Source organism: Cavia porcellus, unplaced genomic scaffold, assembly GCF_034190915.1.
Source record: "Cavia porcellus strain 051 isolate PalLab524CR breed Dunkin Hartley unplaced genomic scaffold, mCavPor4.1 scaffold_6, whole genome shotgun sequence".
Classification (NCBI taxonomy): Eukaryota; Metazoa; Chordata; class Mammalia; order Rodentia; family Caviidae; genus Cavia; species Cavia porcellus.
This window is the reverse complement of record NW_026947489.1, coordinates 49,802,151-49,818,450: the sequence shown is the minus strand read 5'-3', so window position 1 is coordinate 49,818,450 and position 16,300 is coordinate 49,802,151. Positions and strand designations below refer to the sequence as shown.

The window sequence follows — 16,300 nt, the reverse complement described above, 5'->3', positions numbered from 1 at the left end:
TAACTATTATTGATCACCTAGTAATCTCTTTTAGCATTATATACTATGTCCATCCTCCTGTTGTAACTGACTCTGTTTTGCTTTGTCACATTGGGTTTTTTGTTGTTGTTGTTGTTGTTGTTGTTGTTGTTCTGTTTTGTTTGGTCTTGTTTCTTGTTTTATATGTATTTTTTCTTTTCCTCTTTAAAGAAGAAGTTATAAGAACTGTGGGAGTAATGGAACCCAAAATATGTGATTGTTAGCATAAATTAGGGAGGAAAGAAAGTGATCTAAAGGATATAACTGCAAGAGTATTTAAGAGTGTAGGATAGAAAACTGTATTACTGAGTTTTTGTTGGATCATTGAACAGAACTGTCTGCAATCTCACTGTATTAATGTCCACTTTGTATGCTTTAACTTTGTAACCTGGACAACTGTTTCTGAGATGACAGTATGTAATCTATTTACTAGTGAATTCTTACTGCATATTTTTTCTCTTGAAATTCTGTATTACTTGTAGCCTTTTACTGTCTTGCTTTGTCTTGTTTTGTTTTTCTCTTTAAATAAAAAAAAAGATGGATTTGAGAAAGAAAGATGGCCCCAGGGCATCCCAGGAAACAGTGTGTGACCACACTTTGAAGCCTCAAAACTGCCAAAGTGCAAGAATTTTCTCAGACAGCAAGAAAGTACAAGAATTTGCTGGGAAGAAGGATCACATTGGTTGTTGCTCTGCGCACAATGTGAGTTATGGATTAGCACAAAGATTGTCTGCATTTTACTCATTCTCAGAGATTTTACCTGAGATTGAGACTAAGGTCAATGGACTGATTATTCTGCAAAAGGAAATTTCAAGGCAGGCCAATGTTGAGGCTATTGCATGGCTATTGTTTGGGGCTTTTATTCAGCTTTATTTTGCAAATCAAGAGCAAAGAGCCCAGCAGGATAATTTACAATACTGTGATTTTGGCCTGAAGGAAAATTCCAGGAAAGCTGTGGATTGTAAAGATGGAGTTGAGATTTTGATTGCTGAAGAGAAACAACGAGATAAGAAAGATGGCCCCAGGAAGCAGTGCGTAGCCACCCTTTGAAGCCTCAAAACTGCAAAAGTGAAAGAATTTCCTCAGAGGAGAAAGCTGCAAAGCACCATACTCTAGAATAGTGATAGAGGTCATAGGAGATTCCAGAACTGTGGCAACATAGAGAAGCTTTTCTTCACAATCAGGTTCACAGTGCCCAGAAATTCAGGCAATTGACCCCTACATCCAGGAAAGAAAAAATCCTGGCAACTGCTCTAGTTCGTGGCAAAACTTGGTGGCATTCAAATGGTGATGATTTTCAGTGTAAAGAAAATGTGCAAATTCAGAGGGCAAGATGTCTTCCACTTTGATTGCAAAGGGCCTGGGAGGCCAAGCATTGTGCCCCTGAGAGGACAATTTGTAAAGATGTAAGACTGAAGCCAAAGGTTGAGTGGAGACCTCAGAAATTAAAAAAGCCCATAACGTGGATCATCCAAGGAAAGCTGTAAAAAGCCAGAGTAGGTTTAAGAGAGAAGATATGGGAGCTAAAATCCCTGTAAATGCCATGGGGGTGGAATCACCCAAGCCTTTTGGAGCTTGCAACCAGAATGCTTCAGATGCTGAGTATGGAACTGTAGGATTTAATGTTCACCCTGCTGGATATTGGACTTGCTTTGTTTCCAGTGCTTTATGTTCTTCAGTTTGTACGTTTTGTAATGGTAAAGTTTACCTTGTGCCTTTGCATTTCAGAAATGTTTAACCTTGTTTTATTTGTACAGAATGTTGAAGTTAAGAGTTGGCCATAGATATTGGCGGAGACTTGGCATTCGGACTTCTCAACAATGCTGAAACTGTTAGGACTTTGGTAACTCTTGGACATGGACTAAATGTCTTTTGTATAAAGTATGTACATGGGACCTGGGGTCCAGGAGTGAAATGTTATGGTTTATGCCAGTGGCCCCCAGGGCTCATCTGTTTACATTAAGCATCTGTGATTGGTTCGTTGTGTAGTGCTTGGATTGATGGTCAGTGTTACACTCACATAGAGGTGGATCCAGGATGTGATGTAATGGCAGGAAGAAGGTATGTCTTGCTCTCTTATCAGTTTCAGCCTTGCTGTTTGCAGCTGCCATGGACTGTGGCCCTGCAATGCCACCCTGCCTTGGAGACAAATGAGTATGTACTGAAAACCTCCAAAAACTGTAAAAAATAAAACTTTCCTTTCCCAACTTTGGGCACCAGGTACTTTGTCTCAGTGACAAGTAAAAAGTAACTAAGACACTTTTCTTTCTCTTTCTTTGTTTCTTTCTTTCTCTCTCTCTCTTTCTATCTTTCTTTTTCTGTCATTATCTCTGTCTCTTTCTGCCTCCGTGTCTCTCTCTCATTTCTCTCTCTCTCTCTGTGTCTTTATCTCTCTGTCTCTTTTGCCTCAGAACGAACCCAGGGCATTCATACTTTCCCGTTGCCCTATCTCTTTTCCACCTTGAAGCATGGTTTCACAGTTTCAGGGTTTCACTGAGTTGTCCAGGCTGGGTTTCAGTTTGTCATCTTCTTGCCTCAGCAGTCTAGAGAGCTCATTTACAAACATACACCACCACATCTGGCTGGGGCCTAGGTTTTCAGCACTCTGTCAGATTTAGGTGGCTCCATACTGGCAGGAGGTTTGTGCACAGAATGCTGTATACTCTGCAGAGCTGTGCATTCTGCTGGCACAGAAAGTCTCCTCGGAGTCTTCCAACTCTGAGGTATGCATGTTCAGCTCTGAGAGTGAGTCATGGAACTTAGCGGAGAATCAATTAAAGATGTTTCCTTTTCCTCTCTGAAATTCATTGTAATATTCAAAGAGGAACTAAGGGCCGTGATCTGTACCAAGACACACTATGGTGCCCAATCTTAGGGGAACATCTTAGAGTAACTTGCTGTCCTTTTGTGTTGATCCTGTGTCTTGGAGTCTGGATGAATAGAGTGTCTACTGGCCATGTGGGAAAAGCAGATAAAAAATGAATCCAGGAGCCAGACTAGGGTGCAATCTCCACCAGAGTGCAAAATTCAGGAGATAGCAAGTCCAGAGTGAATATGCAATCCTTGTTTCCAGGGCTTACCTGCTCCCAGGAGACAAGTAGCCACATAGCTGAGAAACTTTGAACTCATAGCAGCATAGAACAGAAATGAGACATTGTCATGCTGCTCAGGGTCTGGTCCTCTGAATGATGGAGTTGTGAACATCTGTTTTGTTTTATTGGAGTTTAGGATGTGATGTCACTTCTCTGCTGTCAAGGTCTCTCTTGATACTCATGCAACTTACTTTTCTTACCATGTCTCTGGGCTCAGCTAATCCAAAACCCCAGTTACATCTTTTCTTGACACAATAACACAATTTATAGAGCTACAGTGGTATGCTCCAGTTTGGGCTGTGTTGGGCCCTGTTTCTATACGACAGATCCCTTCCTCTAGGAAGCAGATTTTCCTTTCACTGTCACTGATGCTGGCATGCAGGCCTTCTCAATCTAGCGCCAAATGTTTCCTCATGTCTTTGATACTCTGAATGTTTTCTAACCATTCTAAAGAGGGCTTTGCTTTCCTCCCTGGTGTGGAAATACACCATGAGCTCCTGAATGTGTCACCAAATATATTAGTGGATGGAGGTGTGAAATAGCATCCATCTTAAATTGTGCATGTCCTTGGTTGGCAGTTCTGTGGGCTACTCCTCCACAACAGCTGGGTGTCCATAGTGCCTCAGTGCCACACCCCACGTAACAGTCAGTAATTACCATGATTTCATTTGTTAGGGACTTATTATTCTATGTTTCCCTACCACTTAGTTTGAAGTCCAAAAGCTATGCTTACTGTGTTTGTGGATAGGGGCTTTATGGAGAAAACTGAAGTTAAATGATGTAATAGTCAGCATTTTATTGATTGTGGCACAACTCTAGCAAGTACAATTTAAAGGAAGAGCAGTTTTATTTGTTTCACAACTTCAGTTGATTTGGTTCGTGGTAGCCATGTCAAAAGCAGTGAGATTGAAAGTGAATCAAATAGTAGAATTCAATGTGGATCAATCTGTGGGGGCTGTTGGGGGGCCTGGGATACAATCTCAGGGCCCAGTCCTCCCCAATGTGCCTGTCATTTCAGAGCACAGAGGTGCCTGGCTGTGCTGCTCTGGCTACATGAGTGTCTGGCTGCGGCTGATCAGTCAGCTGTAGGGGAAGAAGAAAAAACTAGAGACCTAGTCCCACATGTGACCTCCTATTGTCCTTTGCAACTGGTTTCAGTTAAGCTCCTAAGAGATGATAGAGGAAACCCCCTGGGAAGATAAGTGAGAGACACAGAGCAGGGGTCTTCCAAGCCACAGCTAGCAGTATCCTGTGTGTGCTCCTGAGACCATGTATCTAGAGGGAAGAGGACCCACAGCACAGAAACCTGCAGTCAGCTAGCATCAGAGTCAAGATGGAGTGGAAGCTTCTTCCTACCTAGGACTCTGAGGGGACATCCCAGGGCTCCACTTTGTGTTTCTTGCCCATGTGTAATCAACAGCACCTCCTTCAACCTGAGATATTCCCCAGTTTGAGTGATAATTTATAAGTTCACCCTCAAATATGAGACTATATGTCACCAAAGTTTTCTTCTGTCCTGGTGGCAACACACTGAAGCAGAGCTGGTGACCTTACAACATGAAGCAAATTTTATGACTGTATTGCACTGGCCTCAGCAATGTACATGGTCCTGAGATATTTTTTCTGCTGAGTCCCACCGTGTTCCTCCATAGAAACAGACATACTTTCAATATCTTTGGTGGAAGTTCATTTTCCAAAGAATAAGTGCACGAAAGAGTGAATGGATATATAGGTAGGTAGTAATTGGATGTATTCAACTAGTCTAGCACAGAATTTCCTATTTATTTTTTCAACTGAATATGTGTGATTTACATGTTTTAATATTAGGAAATACAGAGCTTTCCTCATAAGGTCTTTCCTACATCAGTCCTTGCCAACTGTTACCAGATTGTAGCCCTAATAAATCAGGATTCTTTCCACAGATCACCCAGGGAGTAGACAGTTCATTTCCACTGTGATTTGACTTTCACACTCTTACCAGCCTGCATCTGGAGTGTGAGCTCACACTCACACAGGCAACCATCATTCCTAAACAACCCTGCCTTCCTTTCCTGGGTACAGAGTCCTTGGGGGCTTTTGCTTCCAGTGCCTATTGTTCCAGAACTTTTTCTCGTCCCAACCCTCATACGGTATTCACATTTGGGATCTTCTGTAAGACGGGAGACCTTTATCAAACTCAAGAAAGCCCTACCTCTATAGAAGTCTGTTTCAATCAAATATAGAAGGTATGTTTTACTTAATAGAATAAACACAACCCAGAAAAGATGTAGGGTTCATTATGCAGCCGTACCAGATTCCTCTTGTGTCCACATTTTTACATTTTTGGGTCCACAGCCACATCCTTTGAGTATTTCCCACATACAATTGCTTGATTTATCCTTGTTTCTATTGACAATTCTCGTGAGTAGGGCTAATTTTCTGCACCAGTTGGAAGCAACCAGTGTGCCAGCTACACATCCTTGCCTACATAGGAAGGAAGATGTGTTCAGAGCCTGGGGAGAGGGGGAGAATACTGAGTTTTTATAGGGACAGGAAATGTTTGTGTGTGGCTGTGGCTGCACTGCTGGCACACAAATACACAGCTGTTTCCCAGCTGCACGAGCTCGATCTTCAGATTGAAGTAGAATCCATCTGGTTTCTCGGCTGAGAATCTATGCATGAAAAAGTCTCCCTTATCTGTTAGGGTCTTTTCAAAAAGATAAGCCATAAACTCTAATCCTTTTTGTGCAGTCTGTCAGTACCAATAGATGTATCGATGACCAGAAATGGGGTCACACTTCAGAGTCACAGTCTGCCCCATCTCAGTGATTTGTGGCTAGGAGTTTGCTTGACACCTTGTGCCATGTATCCTGTGGAAATAGACAGCAAAATGAGAATGAAATGAAGGATTGGAAACACTCTCAAGGAAGGGAAGGATGGGAAACTGTAAGCACTCCCAGGACTCACCTGCCCCCAGAAAACCAAGGTTCACACATCAGGGGAGGATTCTGTCCATGGTAAGGTCAGACCCAGCAGGGTCTCTGGTTGTTCACAGTGCATAGGAAGAGATCTGGTGATATCACAGCCTGAGCTGCCCCGCACAGACTCAGGGGTGCACTGTGAAAACAGGAACCTACATGGCATCATGGACAGGAGATGCCCCAAGGCTGGAACCAGAGTGTCGTGCAGTGTGCACCTTATGTTAAATAGTGTCAATGAATGAGGCTTCCTAATGCCACAGGACTCAGCACAACAAACCAGTGTATAATGGAGTAGCAGGAACCACTGTCTTTTCTGACAGTGTAATCTCCTTGCAGAATATTTCCGGGCCACATTATATAGAATTCGAAGAAACAGAGATGAAAGTGTGTAAAAGATACCACAAGACTCAGTGTGGAGTGATAATAAAGTGAGAATCTAAGGCCCCAAATCAGCAGTCATATTTGAGGGCAAAGAGGGGAGTGTGGACAGAGAGTGAGCTCCCCACTGAATGGATGGGTGCAGACAGATCCACACGCTTAGCATCCGCAGATTCAGAGAAGGACTCTATGCAGATATTCCACTTTGATCAAGGCTAGGGTTCAGGGTCTAGCTTTAGATGAAAAAAAAAAAAAAAAAGAAAAAAAGAAAAGAAAAGAAAGAGAGATTAGATAACAGCCAAGCCAGAATAAAGGAAAAAATGATCAGAAGTTGAGTCAGGGCAAACAACCTTCCCACACACCTTGCTTTCATACTAAGTATGCTTCTGTTCTAACCAGACACGGATTTTCCACCTTCCCTTAACCCCCAGCTGCCTCACCATCCACTGCCTGTGCAGGAGCAAATAATCTTACTTTTTCAGTTCATTGAGACACACAGGACCCTCACCTTCCCAGACAATGAGTCTGTCTTTACCTCCACTTGTGCAGGTCCCATCCAGTAAATTCAAGCCAACTTCTGATCCAAGCAGGCAGCCTGGCATTATTTTCAATCCTGTTCTCCCAGCAAGTTCCCAAACCACTAACATGCATACACACACACACACACACACACACACACACACACACACACACATGCACATGGGGTTCCCTAAAACACTGTGTAGCCACAGAGCTCCTAAGTGGCCAGTGACATTCAGTCTCCTTAAATCCCACCTTTTTTGTTCAAGAGGAAGAGGTCTTTGCTAAGACATACACTGCATGCATAGAGTCTCCAGAGTGAAAGAGAAAGGCTCTGTACTATCTCAGAAGGTCTTATATTTGTAACAGAAAACTAAGTCATAAGTTCTCTCTTGTGAAAAATTGCAAATTATTTTGCTATACTGCTGATTGTCATTTAAAGAACAATAAATCTTAACAATTTCATTGGAGCATTTCCAATTACTATGGATCTACTTTCCCACTGTTATCTGCCCACAGCTAATTTTTGAACTTCCTATGGTCAGAATGCTGAGGTTCTGAATGCAGTTATTCCCATTAAGTGAAGGAAAAGGCACTGACTCATTTTTCTAGGGCCCTTGATCACTGGGCAGATCTTAGCACATGAGGTTTCTGCAGAGGAAGGAGGTGGTGCTGCCTCACTGTGGTCAAATTGCTGGCATAGAGATAAGGTTTAGTCCTGCCTGCTCTGCTGGTTGGATTTTCATAATGAGGTTGATGCCCTCTGGGCTTTCAACAGGGAGCCACTCATTCTCAGGCAGTATCCCTAATGCGTCTGATGGAAATTCATTCTGAAAAGACATCAGGAATTCCAGGCCTTTCTGCAGAGTCTGTCAGTGTCAGTGAAAGCAACTGTGTTCAGTAAGTGAATCACACCTTAGAACCATAGTTTGTCCCTTCTTCATGACCCTGTATGTGGAGAAGTTCGACCCTTCAGCTTTGATGTGATTTCTGGTGACACAAGTTAGAAATAGAAGAAATAGAAATAGAAGAACAGGAAATTTTTAGTCATCACATATAGATGTGATGAAGTGGCTTTGTGTTCTCAGCTCTCCTCAGACACAGAATGCACCCAGCATAGGAATGTGTTGGCCCATGGCTGGAGGATCAAATGAGAAAGGAGGTTGCCAGAATCAGGGTCCTGGTGCACAGGAGCAGAAAGGGTGAGGCCTTCTTTGTCCAAAAATGTCAAGTCTTGAGATGATGTCACTCAGCCTCTGTACTAGGATTACCTGGTATGAATTAATTGTAAAATGCCAGGAATAATCTGAAATGAATAAGTCCATTGTGCCCCAATAAGACAGAAAACAATACCATCAGCCATAATTCAAAATGCTAACAGGAAAAAAGGTGAGTCCCAGAATTCAAGCACAGTGGTATTTTAGTCATGGAGTCAAATACTCATGGACACTGTGAGGTCCCTTTCATTGACCCCATGCAGTATTTTAGGACACTGCTCCCCAGATACCATACCGCAACCCTTCATGGTCTTCTCATGTCTCATTCTGTTCTCATTGTCAGCTGGATGTCACCATCTGGAAGCTTCAACAACACTTCCCACTGGAAATCTTCACGGAGCTCTCTAATTTGTGACCTCATTATTTGGGATCTTCCTTTAATTCAATAAGTCACAAAAGAAAAATATTCTTAATCAGCTAATGTTTGCATTCCACTTGATCTGTGGTGCCTTTTCATGATTCCTTGTTTTTACTGAGAATACATCTAAAACAGTTGCTTTTATATCTTTGTTTCAGTGCAGTCTGAGCTGCTTTTCCTCATCAAATTGTAGTGAAAGTTTTATAATAAAAATGCAGAGTTGACAGTCGATAAGTAGGATTCCCAACAGTCTGCATAATGAATAATTATTTTCTCACTTTAATCCAACCACTGACAGCACCATTGTTGTGAGGTACAGTAGTAGCTGTTTCTGTCACTGTAGTTCACTACAGTGTTTGGAGTTGTGAAAACCCTAAAAGCATAGTTGAGAAAATCGTTTGAAAAAGTGGCTTGATGACTTAGCAGTGTCTTTGCTGCTGGCCAAAGGAGTCACTGTTGAGCTCCCACATGGAGGAAGGCTAGGTCTTTTTTACACAGGGAAATTTTACAGTGATCAGCTCCATGTTTTTATCCTCATAAGTTCTCTGTCACAATATGTAAACTTGGTGGTGCTGTCTCGGTCACTGCAGTGATGTAGCTTTACAGTTCTGAAGATCTGAAAGCAGGGTTGAGAAAATCATTTGAAAAAGGGGACTGATGATTTAGCGGTGTCTTTGCTGCTTGTCCAAAGAGCTACTGCTGAGCTCCCACATGGAAGAAGGCTATGTCTTTTTTACACAGAGAGATATTAGGGTGATCAGTTCCATATTTTTATCCTCACAAGTTCTCTGTCACAATATGTAAATTTGATGCTGGTGAATTTCCAGCTGATGTGTTTCCCAGTAGATGATGCCATTGTCCCAGGCCTGTCACATGCCTTTGATGTCTGTGTGAGTAGTGTAGACATGGCATGAATATCTCTGTGAGGATGGTGTTCAGGTGACACTAGAGTGGAGAAGAAATCTGCTTAGAATTTTTTTGTAGCACTGTTGTTGCAGGGCCAGACATTCACTCATACATTCTAGAACTGACGTGCTTACTCTGAGAAGACAAAGGATAGTTGAGTAGAGAAACATGGAATCTCTTTCACTCCTCTGAGATTTAACTTGTCACTTTTTAGTCCAGATCCCACAGCTTTTCAAGCTCTGTGGAAATGACGAAGTTTGGCACATTTGTACCAGGGCTTCCTCTAACTAACTGCAAGATGCATCCACTCTTGACAGACAAAAATACATCCAGGTGAACAACCTAAATCACATGGGGTGATTAAGCAGGGAGAGGGCATCTCCAGTCTGGGACATTGAGAGCTCTCTTTGCTCTGTACTTGGAGAATGGTGCAGATTGTGCTGTTCCTGCTTACAGCCCTGCTAAAACGTCTTCCCTGGGATGATCCAGGGGTTCTTTTATTATTTTTTTTTTATTTTAAAGAGAATAAAGCCAAGCAAGCTAAAACAGAATAAAGCCCTCAAACAAACAATGTGATACTGAATTTCAAAACAAGATATTGAGAAATCAACAATATATTACATGATGGCTCTTGTTTCAAACTACCTGCCTGTTCCCTCAGACACAGTAAAATCAAACAAACAAAGAACAGAATTGAACCAATAAAAACAGAACAATGAACAAAATATAAGATTTCAAAACAAGATAATACCAAATCCAAAATGGCTACCATAATGTATCTGGTTATCTTTGAAATAGCTGCACATGCCATCAGATAGAATCAAATCAAACAAGACACAGAAGATTAAAACCAAACCAAACAAAACAATGAGAATGACACAAGATTTATAACAAGACAATTGGGAACTAACAATGGCTACCACCTTTAGAGGAAGATACCCCATGGACGCTATATTGCCTGTTGTTATCTGCCAAATAGATGGTCACATTACCAGATTTAAGGCTGTAAGGTAAATGAAACATTAAATACTATAAGCACTAACTTGTATTTTACTTCAATAGCTGTCCTTTCAGCCTGTGATTCTCTGGAACAGGCACTTGCTTACAGGGGTGGTGATGGGAGGCCGGGCTTGGCTCTTCTTGTCTCCCAGCCCATACACTGTAAGTGGCTGGCTTTTTGTTCTCCTCCCATGGCCCACACATGGTACCTGACCCAGTTTTTTTCTCCTTCCATCCCATAAGCTATGCCCTGAACTTTCTCCCACACAAGGAGATGTTATAACCTAGATTCCAATAAAGTCCTATACTTGCAGGTTTTCAGTGTTTGTCTGAGTTGTTGTTCTCTTTGAAGATGCCACATGGTATAAAGATAGGAATGGGAATGGAGACAGAGATGATGGTTGGGGGAGGGAAAGGAATGGGAAGAATCACCTTTTACCATGTCCAAAGAACCTAAAATCCATGATCATCCTTCAATGTGGATTTTAAACTTAATACTTAATGTTCATCATAGATTCATAGTGCTGAAAACCATAAAAAATAGCTGACATAATAGGATGAGTGTGTTGTGCTAACAAAATTCTACTCACAAGTTGAACTTTACTTGATATATGTAAGCTTAGCTGTTGAACAAACTGTGTTCTGCACTTGATAAAAAACAAAACAAAACAAAACAAAACTTCCCTGAGTACTGTGGTTCATGTTGTCTGGTGTTGGTGCAACCAACATGCTTAGCACTTAATTTACTTCTGAGAACTAGATTACTGATACACATTGGGCAGGGAAAGCAATGTGTCAGTCTTCAGTAAAATCTCTAGGTCTCTGAAATTTCATGGATCTACAAGAAAAGGATTGCACACATTTTAGAGTCTGGGTAGAGGGTGAACTGTGTTGATCCTCCCTAATGGAAAGAAATATAAGGTAGCAGACTACAGATTCCCCTTGATCCCATTTGTGTGCTTTTATCATTGTGATCTACTGAATAACGACATTTTCACTGTTATAAACTTGAATCTTGAGTACCGTTCTATCAATTGCACTTAGAAATGTCCAAATGCGGGGTTTTGTAGGGGCCCCAACATAGTGTGATGTGGTATTTTAAAGGGCAAGAGTTGGCACTGGGTTACATCATTTTTATCCACATCTGGACCTGGAGACAGATTCTGAATCTTCCAATTGCAAAGAGGCTGCAAATCCTAAGGAACCACCTGTATGCAATGGGTATTGATGTCTTCTATTACAGGGATTCTTCATTACTTATGCACATTCCACATGCTTCTTTCTGGTCCAGATCTTCAATGTTTACTTTTACATTGAGTTTTGATGCAAAGACTTTAATACAGCTGAAATGATATTATTCCTCATGTATTATAATATTTTGTACCTCTATTAATAATGTTTTTCCTCAAATGAAAGGGAAATGTTTTTCTCAATCCATTCTAGAAGACTTATACCTTTTCTTCACAATGAAGTGTAACTGAAATATATTTTCATCAGAGGAATGAAGATAACATCCTGTAGAAGAGGAAGTGACATATGTTCTTCACAGAAGAAATGGCCTGGGAAAAAGTGTCCATTGTGTGCAAAATGGCACAGGAGGACAGAACTGACTGTGGAGAAACATGGCTGGGGAGCCAGAGCTAAGGAAATGTGGTACAGACTGAGGATGGGCAGGTAAGTTAAGTGCGATAACAAGGGACCTGGCAGGGCTAAGGCCCCAGAGAGCAAAGGCTGATGGGAGCAGAGACCCTTTATAAATGGGGGTTGGCTGGTAGTAGAAGTCATTGAAATGCTCAGGGATGGGAAAAATATGCTGGTTTCCAGAGAACCAAGGAAGTTATTATGTAACAATTAAAGATGCATTTCTGCCAGTGTTAAGAGATACAGAAGAGAAAACCAGGACTCTCAGGGTGTTGAGGTGAACTTCAGTGTGGCAGAGACCAGCATGGCTAGAATATCAGGACTGAGTGCCAGAATGGGAGGCAGCAGTTCATGTCAAGGACTCTGTGACTCCTACAGAGGCTGGAACTTCAGAAGTTGGAGCCAGGGTTTGTAGGCACAGACAACCACAGTCTCCATAACAACACTTTATGTAGAGAGAGGGAGTGCTTATGCAGCACTGTGGAATCACTGGTGGCACAAAAGTACACAAATGACTGGAACAGGGTGGCTGAGTCCAGAGTGAGGGGAAAGTCCTCTGTGTTTTCTCTGGAGACACTGTATCTGTCAGGGACTTCTCCTTTGTCCTGGTTGTCAACACCGTATGAGTAATGGTTCAGCTTCAGTCCGTATCCTGGGTCTTGTCGATACCAGTACGTGGAGTTATGGCTGTTGGGCTGATAGCATTTCAAACTCACTTTTTCTTTTGTTTTTGTGATCTTGTATCTTGGGCTCTGGGTGATTCCAGCCTCTATATGTCCTATGGCAGAGAAAGAACCCGGTGAAGAGCCCAGAGACGAAGGCTTGTGTTGAGATTTTGGGAATTTTAGGGAAGGAAGCCCACCGATAGCCCACACTCACCTGCCCACAAGAGAATGAAGGTCATCCAGGAGAAGAGCTTGGTGCCCATTTCTCAATGAGGGCAGTGATCTTGTATCTTCCAGTTCTATCTAAGGGAAGTAGAACTTGAGATTTCTGTGACTCAGGGATGTCACTGTCCTGACAAATGCATGAGTTGTGTAGAGAAGCTGCAATGCTCCTCCCCTAAAAGGCAATTTTCACTTATAAATGTGTATTTGCTAATGTATACATGTATCTGTGTTGAATTTCATGTTATACATGCCATAAATATACAATTTATGTGTCCCAAATGGAAAATGATGTGCAACCTGTTTTTAATTACAAGTGCATATGCCTCTTCCCTGATTTTAATATGGAAATCTGTTCCTACAGCCATCTCATTAGGATGTAAATACTTATTTGTATACTGTTTTATCTTTTTCTCATATTTCTCCAGTCTAGAGAGACTTCTCACAATATTTCTCATGCCTTCTATAGTTCCTTTGCTATAAGGTTACCTCCAAGCACTTTTTGTTTTAAATAAGGTAATTACTGGAAGTCAGTCTGAGGTTATATACTTGGGTAGAAGAGCCTCTTGATATGTAGAAAGTTTGAAAAGTATCAAAGTCAAGATCATTGTCATGCAACTTCTCACACCAAATCATCTATCAGAAATGCTGACCAGCAGTTTCAGGGCACTGTGTGTCCTCATGGATGTAAAGTTTTCCTTCCTTCAAGGGAGGCCATGCACCCTGGACCAATGGAGTCACCACGATTGGACTTCCTGTCAAAAGCAGAAAACGCTAATCAGCATGAAAGATACAAATATATTTGTGATCCCAGGACTTGGAAGGTTGAAGCAGGAGGACCAGAGGTTTAAGACCTGTCTGTCCTCTACAGCTATCGTCTCTCAAAGAAGGAAAGATGGTTCCTTCATGATGTGGATGAGATCTTTGCTAAGACATAAACTGAAGGCATAGTGTCTACATTGTCAAAGAGAAATGTTCTGTACTCTCTCAGAATATCTGGTGCTCATGACATAAGAAAAGTTAGTCATAAATTGTCTCTCATGAAAAATTTACAAGTTCTCACTAGCAGTGAGTGTTGTTTCCTCTGCAGGTGACAGGTCAGTGTAAGACCTTCCCCCTGTGACAACACATCTCTATGCAATCATGAAGGATGTCTTCTCCAATCATGCTCCAGTGAGGAACACACAGAACGAGAAGTGGAGAGAGGAAGAGATCAGCACAGAATTTGCTTAAGAGACTGGCACAGGAGCCTGGTCAGCATAGGCTTCTCCATCTATGTCCAGAGCTTTGCTGATCCTTGGAGACAGTACAGACATAATGGTTAGGAGAGGGTAAGGAATGAAGTCTTCCAGCTCAGATTCAAGCATTTCTGGTATAAAACACATAGGACTGCCTAGCTGATCTTCCTAAATACCAACACCTACACTCTTCCAAACAGCACCTTAAATTATTTGGGTAAATGAGCATCTCCTGTCAGTATCTCACCTACCAGCAATATCTCCTGTGCATTTAATTTTCAATTAATGATTGAGTCACAAATTTTGTGTTACTGAAAATGCATACCTCCTTGTGGCACTATGATAGGACAAACATTCTCTGGCTTAAAATTATGTGTCTTGAATTTTGACTGCAAATTAGCTATAGTAACTACGTCCTGTGATGTAACCTCCTTCTGTTGCTCCAGTAGTCCTAAACTCAGAACGTCTTCTATTCATGACATAGGGAGTCATAAATTCTCTCTCATGAAAAGTTAGCAAGTACTCACTAGCACTGAGTACTGTTGTTTCCCGTGCGGGTAATAGGTCAGAGTAAGGCCTTCTCCCTGTGACTACACATCTTGATGGATCATGAAGGATGTCTTCTCCAGTCGCGCTCCAGGGAGGAACACACAGAATCAGAAGAGGATACAGGAAGAGATCAGTGTAGCATTTGCTTGATACACTGGTGTGGGAGCCTGGTCAACCTATGAAAGCTTCTCCATCTATGTTCAGAGCTTTGCTGCTTCTCAGAGACAAAGAGACAATAGTTAGGTGACAGTGAGGAACGAAGTCATCCAGCTGAAAATGTAGGAGTTTCTGAGATAAAACAAATAGGCCTGTGTAGCTCTGAGGACCATAACCTAAACAACAACAATACTGTTCCAAACAATGCCTTAACTTCTTTGGGATGATAAGCATCTCCTATCAATCTCTCACCTACCAGCAATATCTCCTTTGCATTTAATTTTCAATTAATGAGTAAATTGCACATTTTCTGTTGCTGCAAATGCACAGCTCCCTTGTAGAGCTATGACAGGACAAACATTCTCTGGCTTAAAATTATGTGTCCTGAAAGTTGATGGCAAATAGCCATACTAACTGTGTTCTATAATGTGACCTCCTCTTGCTGCTCAGCAGTCCTGAAATGGAAGAGATGGAATTCTGCTGCATATATTGACCAAGATCAGAGACCACCTTGGGATTTTAGGTGAACTTTGACTTTGGAGACATTAAGATGGGGCATCAATCCTGCTTCTGATGCTTGTGAATATTAACCACTGTGAAAGGCCAATGTAGCTCATACACTTTACAGTCTATTTAGTGAAACATTAAAATCTGCATGTATAAAGGGGATACCTTGGTGTCTATACTTGCACTAACATATAAGAGAAGGAGTGTAAGAATATAGAGGGGATATTTAAGAGTAAAAGGAAATCATTAGAGTAAAAGACACCTGACAATTAATCCTCCTGAAAACATCCCTGATGCACCTATTTCATGGCTCCTGACCGTTTATGCCATAGTTCTGGATGTCCGTTTGTCAGAGTTGCTTTGCAAGCTGGAATCAGAATTCCTCAAATGCTACAACTCTGGAGCATCTTAAACATATTATTACAGAGCATCCTCACTGGCCTTATTCATCAGATCTAGCACTAAGCAACTTCTGGCTCTTGCCCAAAGTGCAAATATCCCTAAAAGGTAAACATCTGAATCAATTTAAGACATAATGACAGTGAAGGCAGCACAGCTAAAGACACTAGTGAAATTCTCCAGCATTGCTTCATAGAGTGGCAAGAATAATAGAATGAGTGTGTTCAAAGCAAGAGAGAGGATAGGGGTGGGGTAATAGCAATGTGTTTTTTACTGTAATCATTGATTTTGCTTAAACATTTACCATATTCATCAATCACACTGCATGCACACGCACACCAGCACAGAATAGGGCCTCTGCCAGAAGTGAGGAAGGACATATCCAGGCAGAAGCTTGAGAGCATCCTTCTGGCCTG

The 16,300-nt window shown here is 41.7% G+C and overlaps 1 gene segment (V, D, J or C); it reads right to left on the bottom strand.

Annotated features, from left to right (window-relative positions):
* Positions 1-12,537: 12,537 nt before the first annotated feature.
* Positions 12,538-13,165, bottom strand: LOC101788407 (T cell receptor beta variable 10-3-like). The segment is given in 2 exon segments: positions 12,538-12,926; positions 13,028-13,165. Coding segments are annotated over 2 exon segments (438 nt in total).
* Between the last annotated feature and the right edge of the window lie 3,135 nt (positions 13,166-16,300).